The sequence below is a fragment of the Phymastichus coffea genome, unplaced genomic scaffold (assembly GCF_024137745.1).
Source record: "Phymastichus coffea isolate CEN01 unplaced genomic scaffold, Cenicafe_Pcof_1.1 PCOF00039, whole genome shotgun sequence".
Lineage (NCBI taxonomy): Eukaryota > Metazoa > Arthropoda > Insecta > Hymenoptera > Eulophidae > Phymastichus > Phymastichus coffea.
Window position 1 is genome coordinate 891234 of NW_026706850.1, and position 10301 is coordinate 901534.

At 37.5% G+C, this 10301-nt stretch overlaps 2 protein-coding genes across 7 annotated transcripts; one reads left to right on the forward strand and one right to left on the reverse strand.

The window, feature by feature from the left end:
* Window positions 1-689: 689 nt before the first annotated feature.
* LOC131664025 (uncharacterized) lies at window positions 690-5164 on the reverse strand. Of its 6 annotated transcripts, none has more exons than XM_058934855.1 (9): window positions 4969-5164; window positions 4601-4886; window positions 4041-4171; window positions 3705-3957; window positions 3229-3357; window positions 2945-3166; window positions 2165-2511; window positions 1737-2086; window positions 690-1659 (listed from the first exon to the last, which is right to left on the reverse strand). In XM_058934855.1, the coding sequence occupies exons 7-9, from the start codon at window positions 2500-2502 to the stop codon at window positions 1142-1144; spliced, it is 1206 nt and encodes a 401-aa protein (XP_058790838.1). In that variant the 5' UTR covers window positions 2503-2511; window positions 2945-3166; window positions 3229-3357; window positions 3705-3957; window positions 4041-4171; window positions 4601-4886; window positions 4969-5164; the 3' UTR covers window positions 690-1141. The 6 variants fall into 6 exon arrangements, with proteins under 6 accessions (XP_058790838.1, XP_058790840.1, XP_058790841.1 ...); XM_058934857.1 differs by having other exon boundaries at window positions 2945-3184; XM_058934858.1 differs by lacking the exon at window positions 2945-3166 and adding an exon at window positions 3506-3542 and having other exon boundaries at window positions 4969-5163.
* A 161-nt stretch (window positions 5165-5325) lies between these two features.
* LOC131663855 (E3 ubiquitin-protein ligase MIB2-like) lies at window positions 5326-10290 on the forward strand. Its single transcript, XM_058934562.1, has 10 exons — window positions 5326-5531; window positions 5733-6304; window positions 6382-6883; window positions 6953-7165; window positions 7241-7394; window positions 7459-7735; window positions 8031-8342; window positions 8758-9121; window positions 9186-9576; window positions 9988-10290. Exons 2-10 carry the CDS (start codon window positions 5874-5876, stop codon window positions 10275-10277), a joined length of 2934 nt encoding a protein of 977 aa, XP_058790545.1. The 5' UTR covers window positions 5326-5531; window positions 5733-5873; the 3' UTR covers window positions 10278-10290.
* The last annotated feature ends 11 nt before the right edge of the window (window positions 10291-10301 follow it).

The window sequence follows — 10301 nt, forward strand, 5'->3', positions numbered from 1 at the left end:
TTAATACTAATCTATGGCTCATCATATTGATGTCAATGTCAATTATACCTTCATTCTCGTTGGAAAACCACAGAATGAAATTATGACTTCTCATATTTTCCAAATTGAGATTGACAACACGAAAAGCTACTGGTACGTAGCGACGAAAATCATTTTGCATGATGTACTGAATGGTGAATTTCATTTTCACGTTAAGTTTTTCTTCTTCAAATGGCTTTGAATGTAAAACATTTTTCACAGATAGGTTATTCATTATTAAAGAATACTTTCTGGCATTCGATCAGTCTTCGTAGTTGCTACATTATTTTGTATTATTTTCATCAATTTTACGCTTTCATCAATGGCTTTTTGTAAGTCATCGCCATCATCTACTTTTCGTTTCCGACAAAATTTATCGGTGATTTCTGATTTTGTTATAAACTCCACATCGTCTGAAGAAATTTGCGGTTCATGACTCAGATATGGATCAAGCCAACACATCTCATTATACAATTCCCAGGTCACTTCGGGTTTTCTTTCTGATCCAGATGGCTGGTATTTGCGTTTTTTTGCTTTTTCTCCTTTGAATTTTTTTACTAAATACAGCCATGTCGCTTCAATCTCTTTTTCTATTATTGATTAATGAATATTATATATACATATATATATTTTTTTATTTAAAATAAAGATTTATAGTGTATGAATTTCACCTGTAATGTGCACTTCGTATAGTTGATAAATCGCTTGGGAAATAGTTTCGAAAACTTGTGTTCGTTGCGATCTAAATTCAGTATAGTATTTATCATTCGACTTATCGTAAATAAAATTATTTGGTTTCACGATTTGTATGATAACTTCATCAAGTAGTATATCTTTTTCAGTGTTTCCACTCATTTTTTATTTATGGCAAATTGAATCGAAGAACTATTGTCAATTTGAGGTTATCGGAACTGCTTTGCTACGCATTCATTTTCATAAATATCTAAAATTAAGACTAATGTATTTGTTACTAAATACTTAAAACTAATATACCATTTGTTTTTTTGTTTTTTTCAAGTTTCTACACAATATGGAGGAGTCAATCGATCAGAATCAATCGGAATTTATTTCTTTATAAAAACTGCCTTCTTATTTCTATTTTGTTAATATAGATTATTTATCTTTAAATATAATTATTTTGCCAGGGAACAGCTCCCTCATTGCTGAAATATTCTGCCAAGTTTTGCCGAATAAAAATAGGGTTTCGCATAACATTCTGATTAATTTGCCTATCTAAGTGTCTAAAATCGTCATCAACGTTGATTACATTTTTCGTAATTAAAAAATTATGTAACACTAAACAAGCGCTTATAATTAATTTATTCTTATCTAAATTATGAGCTAAAGCACTATTCAATAACTGAAATTTTGCACAAAGTATTCCAAATGCACGTTCTATAGTGAATCTGGCTCGGCTCAATCTATAATTAAAAATTCTTTCTTGATTTGACTGCAGCAATCTTCTATTGTACGGTTTCATCAAGTTAAATCCCAAACCAAAAATCTCGTCAGCGACTATTACGAAAGGTGATGAGCTGTCACTGTTAGGCAACTTTGTTGGAGCAGGTAAGTTCAATTCATTGTTCAAAATTTTGTTATAAAAATTAGTATTTTGAAAGACACTGGAGTCGCTGAACGAACCTACAACATAAAGAAATTATTACATATAAATTAATTAAATTACTCTGTCTTTATTGTTTTAAAAAATTTATTCTTACCACCATCACCAAGGGTGAACCAAACAAATCTACTTTGTGCATCGCTGATTGCTATCAAAACTAAACTATGAAATTTTTTGTAGTTATAAAAAACACTTCCAGCATGAGCTGGTCTTTTTATTCGCATGTGCTTCCCGTCTAGAGCTCCAACACAATTCGGAAAATTCCATCTGTCTTCAAATTCCTGGGCAATACGTAACCAATCCCGTTCGTTGGGAAATTTCACGTAAATTGGCAGCAGAACTGAAGTAATAACGTAGCACGTTTCGTGTATGATTTTAAAAAATGTAGCTTTTCCAATTCGGTAGTGCGCGCAATAAGTTAAAGCATTTCCTCCTTGAACGAAATAACTGAAATTTTAATAAAAATTAATATTTATTTTTATTATGAGATGAAAATACTTGACATAATTGTATATAAATAGTTACTGTATTGTTATAGCCAGTCGAATATATGCAGAAATTGGCTCTCTAATATGATACTGCTTCTGCAACTGATCAGCAATTAACGTATACAACTCTTGAAAATTGCCTGGTGTCATCTTAAATTGATTTGTAAACTCTTCGTGATCATTGATTTGTAAATATTGGCATACTGTAGCAAATGCTCCTATAATATTCCTTATTCTCGGTACGATATGTGGCTTCACCCACCATCTCCGCAAGGCCTTCTTCTTTTTTTTTATAACTTTTAATGTTTTAAGCGAAACAAGTATAACCTGCATTAATGTCCAAATTCTCATAACTTTTCGTTCATCTAGTCTCATAATTAAAATCTGTAAAAATAAAAATATTTATTATAAATTCAGCGAATAAACACAAAGTTTAGAATAAAAAATAATTGTATATAACTTTTTTATGAAAAATAATGAGTAAAAATATATAGCGTATGCAATGCTCAGTTGTACCGCCTATGTTGCACGTTAATGGGTTATGATCCAATGAAAAGCCGAGATTGGTGATTTTATTTTCTTTGTTTCAGGACGCGTGCATGCCCACTACAGTGTGCATTGAACCTTCATTGTGTCAAGGCAGTTTTTATAAAGAAATAAATTCCGATTGATTCTGACCGAAAGTATTCTTTAATAATGAATAACCTATCTGTGAAAAATGTTTTACATTCAAAGCCATTTGAAGAAGAAAAACTTAACGTGAAAATGAAATTCACCATTCAGTACATCATGCAAAATGATTTTCGTCGCTACGTACCAGTAGCTTTTCGTGTTGTCAATCTCAATTTGGAAAATATGAGAAGTCATAATTTCATTCTGTGGTTTTCCAACGAGAATGAAGGTATAATTGACATTGACATCAATATGATGAGCCATAGATTAGTATTAAAAAAGATAATGCAAGAAATTAATACAATTGGAGGAAGCACATGTAGAGTCCTGGGCACGATTGAGGACGATAATCGCATATCAAATAATGCTACAACAAATAGATGGTCTTTGCATCAAAGCAATTTATACCGCAGTCTGTGGCCAACTCACCTGAATGTAATTAATGTTCCCTTGAGAAAATTGAGGGCATTCTTGAGGGAACTTAAATCGTCTTCAACTCCTATTGCGACAAAGGAGCTCGTTGAAAAATGGCATGCTGCATGTTTCACCAGTAGACACCTGTGGGATGATGCCAAAAATATTATTCGAGATGTTAGGTTGTTTTCTCACGTTTAAACATCTGATAATGATTTAACATATGATTATTAATAAATTTAAAATAATAAAATAAAACCTCTTGTAGTTGATTATTTCTAACCTATCTAACCTTTTCATGTTATGCATCTTATTGCTTGGTCTTGACACTATAAATTTTGTCGGAAACGAAAAGTAGATGATGGCGATGGCTTACAAAAAGCCATTGATGAAAGCGTGAAATTGATGAAAATAATACAAAATAATGTAGCAACTACCAAGATTGATCGAATGCCAGAAATTGAACCATTTTTAAAATTAATAATGCTCACCATGTTGTAGGTGTATGTTCCATGCATGTGGTACAGCAACTTTTTGTAGACGTTACCTTTTGGATTATTGAACATATTATTTGATGTGATCCTTTCCATTTTCAGTACTGTGGAACTGGAACAATTTGTCTCTACCTATACTAAGTACCCATTCACAGCTCAAAGAAAAAACTACTGCAGCAACTCTTGCTTGATGAGCCATGTATTCTCGAATGGCTGTCATACGATTGTAATCGCTTTCCAATAAAAACTCCTACAAAACCAAAAATTCGTTTGATTCACAATTTTTGAAAAAATTATAAATGAATTTGATCTTGATAAATACATTTATACTACCATTATCTAATCCAACAAACAGCTGTCTGGTTTCAGGACAAAAATCAAGAGAGATTGGTGCTGCAACCATGTACATGCATACGCTTGGCCAGTATTGTCCTGAGTCACGTTTCAACCAAACTCTGACAGTTCTGCAATAGTAATTAGAAAATTTATTCATAACTAAAATACAGCAAAACATTGCTTAAAGGCCAGATAGATAAAGCAATCAGTCTGAATCATCCTATCTAAGAACTTGCAGATAAAGAAAGATTGTTCAGGTGTCATACAATTATTATTTACTTATAACAAAAAGCTTGCTGTTTTACCTATAATTTAATTAAATTATATATTACATGAAAAAATAGGAGTAAAAAATATGTACAATGCAAAAAATAGTCTGAAAAAAGTCTAACAAAAGATGCAAGTGACTGTACGATTGCTATTTGCATTATAAACAATGAGTCCAATAAGAGTCGAGCTAGAAGCATGCGATGTAAATAAATTAATCGTATATACATCATATAGATATGCATCGAGTATCAGAAGCATTGCAAACACAATAGAAAAGTGAGTCTGACCTGTCGTCGCAGACGCTGATGACGCCGTCAACCCTGGGAATGATAACGGCGGCATTGACGTCGTCATTGCAACCTTCGAGCTTCGACAGAAGTATAGGCTTCTTGGAGCTGAACTTGTCCTGGTTCATCCCGGGCGCGGGCTTGATTTCGGCTGCCATTGTGATTCTCTCACCTACCACCTGCCCTCAGCTACTACTGCTACTACAACTACTACTGCTGCTGCTGCTACTACTTATCATTTGACAGTTGACGGATTTCGAAAGCCTAACTCTTCGTGCATATGACTCTAAAAAGGGATTATGAAACTTGCAATTTTATGAAAATAAAAGTAGGAATTATTTACGAATTATTATTAATTACGAACTTACCGAATGAAAATTGGAGCAGGAACATGGAGGATAGCCAGAGCATAGAGACAGCCAGACAGGAAACTTCAAACCACGGGTACTGCCACTCCATAGATGCGTTTCTCGCATTCACTATGAAACTCGCCATTGAACACGAAATTATAGAGATGGCGTGCCCATAAAAAATCTCGGCCGGCTCGGACAGGCCCTATGGAGACAGACCCTTAAAGACTCTTACTAGTTCTTTCCCCCGACTGCAATAGACGTTCTACGGTTGGCCGCTAGGAACGCCACCGTACGGACCTCTTGATTTCTGCTGAAGCTAGTTCATGCTCTTTAGTCTCTTAACTGTTTAGTAATATCCCACCTAATCTTTGCCAATGGTCAAGCGCAGTGATGCTGCGTAATGTCGGAATTTTTCCGACTGCTTCTGTCAGAATCACAAAAAGTCGTTGGTACTAGACTCACGAGTCCAGACGGTGGAAGAGAACGATTTTTTTTCATTCGACATGTTGAACACCAGGAAGTGTCAGAACTTTCACGAATCCTGAGGACGCGTCTTTGGCTGTATCATTCACGAGGAGGTACGTATATAGTGAATTAATATTGTGTTTGAAAAATGTCATAAGACGATTTTCTCTTCTTGCCACACACGGACGTGCAACACACGCAGACTAAAATTAATGTACATAGAAACCAAAATCGATTATTTTTCTCTTGTTTGCTGGTTCAATCAGCACCTACCCACGCATACAATGTTATTTCATTATTTTCTTTGGCTGCAGCTCTTATCGATGGGCTACCGTAGATGATGTGCAGCAGTATCTACGCAGAAGGGATGGAGAATCCCTCGGGTGCAACAATGATGAATCATCAGCAGTAGTGATAATAAGTTAGACAATTTTTCTACAACAAGGCCTATAAATATGCTGGAGGTTGGCCTTCGAGTCGTCCGAGGAGTCGATTGGAAATGGTCGGACCAAGACGGAGGCGAGGGCCATGCGGGTACAGTTGTGGAAATCGGTAAACCAGCCAACGCTGGACCTCCACCCGCCAATGCGAATCACGCCGAGAAAACTCCTGACAAGACTGTCATCGTACAATGGGACCATGGATCTAGAAGCAATTATCGCATTGGTTATCAAGATGCCTACGACTTGATGGTCTTTGATAATGCCGCGGCAGGAGCCAAGCATTCGAATATTATTTGTGACGGTTGTAAAACGCATGGCATTATTGGCATAAGGTGGAAGTGTTCACAGTGCTTTGATTATGATTTGTGTACACAATGTTACATGTCAGATGTGCATGACTTAAGCCATGTCTTTCAAAGGTTTTTAACAGTCAATTCTGTAGGGTGAGTATTCTAGTATTACTGCATTGCTTGTTTATATGTAATATAGTATATAAAGTATCAATCAAATATTTTTTTAGGGTACAATTGACAACTAGGAAAAATTGCACCAAAATACCACTGAAAGGTATTTTTATTGGAGCCAAAGTGATTAGAGGTCCTGACTGGGAGTGGGGCAATCAGGATGGTGGCAGAGGTAAAACAGGTAGAGTTATAGACATAAGAGGCTGGGACAATGAGAGCAGTAGATCAGTGGCAACTGTCACTTGGTCCAGTGGTAGCACAAACGTTTATAGATTAGGTTACAAGGGCTGCGTTGATCTTTGCTATGTCGAAGAAGCCACAGCAGGTGCTTATTACAAGGAGCATTTACCACTTTTGGGACAACCGTCACCAACAGTTACTACAGTGAACGATAATAATGCTGTCAATGCTACAAATCTTTCCAATCCTCCTAGTCCTAGTCATACAACTTTTGTAGTTGGAGATAAAGTGAAAGTTTTGATAAATATTGACACACTTAAGGGAATGCAGGCTGGTCATGGTGGGTGGAATCCAAGGATGGCTGATTACATCGGAAAGGTAGATCAATATACTGTTATCACGAGGTACTTCAAGAAGTTTTTCAAAATAATTATTCTTATTTCATAGCTTGGCACGGTACACCGAATTACGGACAAGGGTGACATTCGAGTGCAATACGAGGGTTGTAATAATCGCTGGACGTTCCACCCAGGTGCATTAACTAAAATTATATTACGTGAGAATTTTAACGTTGGCGATTTAGTTAGAATAAAATCAGATGCCAATGCGGTGAAGCACTATCAAAGAGGTCACGGCGAGTGGATAGACGTGATGAAAGCGGTAAGGCAATTGACTTTGACGTGCTTCTTTATTTTTGTTATGCAGAGCTTAACGCTGTTGTCTAATCTTATACAGGCACTCGGAAAAACTGGTAAAGTAATAAAAATCTATTCCGACGGCGACATGAGAATACAACTTGCTGGGCACACGTGGACGTTCAATCCGTTAAGCGTTAATCTCGTTCCGGCTGGTTCTGAGGCTGCCAACTCTTTTGTTGAAGCAAACAGAGGTAAATATGTCGTGGTTCCCGTCAAAAAGAACATTGTAAAACTCAATTTTTTTTGTAATTACAGATGCAGCACAAGAGAACAACCGTGACTTAGAGGTAGAAAAATTGCTTCGCGATGCGGCTCGTGGTAAAGACGGTATTCCCGCAATCAAAGAGTTCCTACGGAAATATCCTGGTAAAGTAGACGCACGTGGTGGTCCTGGTGGTGGTCGGAAAACTTGTCTTCAAGTTGCCTCACATCAGGGACAGAAACAATTGTGCTTACTCTTGCTGGACGCTGGTGCTTCGCTTTTTGCGGTAGACGAGGATGGTGATACTCCGTTGCATTATGCTGCATTTGGGTGAGCTTTGTTTTCTGAAGAAACATTTTGAAAATTTCACATTATAACGTATTATTTCGATGTCAATATAAAATATTTTCAATAAAAATGTCATTTGTGATCTAACAGTTGGTTAAAATTCGTTCCGTGTCAAAACGATAGCACGATGTTCCGCGTTAAAGCGATAATTATTTGCAATTCTTTTTCTGAGTCATAGAAAATGAAAAAAAAAGTTACCGAGGAAAAAAATAACTATTTACCCATTTTCGCAGAAAAAAGCACAATAAGAATACAAACATTAAAAATAAATTCACAGCAATCAACCTGACGTAATGGAGTTGTTAATTCAACGTGGTGCAGCAATCGACGCAATAAACAACGGAAAGTGCAGCGCGTTACACGTAGCAGTAAACAAGCAACACTCGGAATGTGTCAAGATCCTTTTACGTTACAATTGCAACGTAAACTTGCAAGACTCTTACGGTGACACAACGTTGCACGATGCAATTGGCAAAGATGCCTTAGATATCGTAGATGCTTTGTGTTCGTGCGAGAGGATTGATTTTGGGTTGAGAAACAAGAGAGGATTCAATGTTTTGCATCACGCTGCACTCAAAGGCAACGTACAGTGAGTATATATACTATGGCACATATCCCGGAATAAAAAATAGTGTCATTCGCGCGTAGGCGGGTGGCTTCGGTTGATTCTTCTCGTTGAGCTTATCTAATTTATTACTCTCTCTTGTTCGGAACGCGGCATTCACTCTCTTCATTAATTTGCCTACTTCTCCTCATACGCCCGGCCCCTCTTGAGACTTTACCACTCGTTGAAAGACTGACGTTCTTGTCGAGTCTTTGTTCTTCGTGTATTTTATTTTTCAAGAGCTGAAGATCTTTCAAGTATGATTAATAGCTTGGCTACAGTGAATCTTTTATATGAGTTTTTATTGAGAACAGCCACAACATTCAATAGACGAATACTAAGAATCCGATTTTTTACGAGTTGGCATCCAGATATTGCAGTCAATCGTTCGATTTCACAGCGCAATGCAAAGGCTAGTAACCCGTGCTCGGCCGTTGGTGGACGTGAAAAAGGAAGACGGCTTCGCGGCTTTACACTTGGCCTCGTTGAATGGACATCGAGAGGTAGCGGCAATTCTCCTCTCGCCAGCGGCGGGTCGTGCGCGTGTTGATCTACAGAATAATCGCCGTCAGACACCTTTACACTTAGCTACCTCGCAAGGCAAATGGAGTATCGTCGAGCTGCTGATCGGGCACAATGCCGATATCACAAGTATCGACGAGGATGGCGATACCGCTCTACACATCGCTATTATCAAGTGCAAATCACAAGGTAACAGTACACTCACCGCTGAAAACTCGAGAGAATCACCACTTTTGTATGCGGTAAGTGTTCAATATCATTCAAAAAGAGTGTGGAAGTAAACTGATTTTTCATTATGATTTTTAGATATGGCAAGATTTGCAGCGGCAGAATGCTAAAACAGAATTGACACTTGTGTGTTTCCTGGTGAGCAACGACACGAACGGAACTGTCCTCGAGCAAACGCGCAACCAAAAGGGCAAAACTCCGATGGATTTGTTGACGGCGGACACCGAACTGGCACCGTTTGCCGATCTTGTTAAATCATACCAGGATCAGAGACGTCCGCAAAGATCGATTGCCGAACCGCCAATTTTTCAGATTGAAACGGTTGACGATAGGAAACCACCCAATCGTGACTGTACTAGTTGTCATAGACTTCCTGGGGAGAACATTTTGGGTGGCCCCGGTGGTAGTGTTGGTTGTAGCAACTGTTCGCAATGTGATTGCACTTTCAGCAAGTCGCAGATGTATCAAGGTGCGACTGGGCATCTTATATCGATATAAATGTATTTTTTTACTTATTAAGATTGAGAGAGACTGACTTGCAGTTTTTAATTATTTCTAATACTAATGAACAACGTGAATTTAAGGCTTTAGTTTTCCATTTTTTCAGTGCAACTCAGTATTTTAAACTTGCAATGAAAAAATGAATCATATTTCCCGCTCAATTAGACGACTATTTTGCGAGGAGTGTAACAGTTCGAAATAGTTTTTTTTAGTCACAATACGAGTCATATTCAGTATTAATATTTTTTATTTCGCTTGATATTTAAGTGTCTCTCTCAACTTTCAAAATCATAATTGAATTACTATTTTGTTCTCGAAATATAAAATCTCATTCCGCTCGCAAGCTTGCAAGGTAACCGCCAACTTATCGATGTTACAGACTCCCAGTTAAATCGAGAGGAGTTAGAAAAAGAAGTCGAGCGAGAAAAAGCGAAAAACGGTTACCCTGACAAATCAGATCGCGAAAAAGACAAAGATCTCGAGCGTCTACGCTACCTCGAAACTCGAATTGCTGATCTGGAGGAGGCTAACTTGTGTAGCATCTGCATGGAACGTCGTCGTAATGTCGCCTTCCTTTGTGGTCATGGTGCTTGTGAAAACTGCGCTGCTCCACTCAAGACGTGCCACATGTGTCGCCAAACTATCACCAAGAAAATCAATCTTTATTAGATACGCACATTGACTGCCAAAAAA

Bases quoted from the DNA above. Each gene is read 5' to 3' on its own strand.
- LOC131663855 (XM_058934562.1), top strand. From the start codon at position 5,874: ATGCTGGAGGTTGGCCTTCGAGTCGTCCGAGGAGTCGATTGGAAATGG. The intron at 6,305-6,381 runs GTGAGTATTCTA...ATATTTTTTTAG, and splicing joins TTAACAGTCAATTCTGTAGG to GGTACAATTGACAACTAGGA. The intron at 6,884-6,952 runs GTAGATCAATAT...CTTATTTCATAG, and splicing joins TGGCTGATTACATCGGAAAG to CTTGGCACGGTACACCGAAT.
- LOC131664025 (XM_058934855.1), bottom strand. From the start codon at position 2,502: ATGAGACTAGATGAACGAAAAGTTATGAGAATTTGGACATTAATGCAG. The intron at 2,087-2,164 runs GTAACTATTTAT...TTAAAATTTCAG, and splicing joins CGACTGGCTATAACAATACA to TTATTTCGTTCAAGGAGGAA. The intron at 1,660-1,736 runs GTAAGAATAAAT...TTTATGTTGTAG, and splicing joins GTTCACCCTTGGTGATGGTG to GTTCGTTCAGCGACTCCAGT.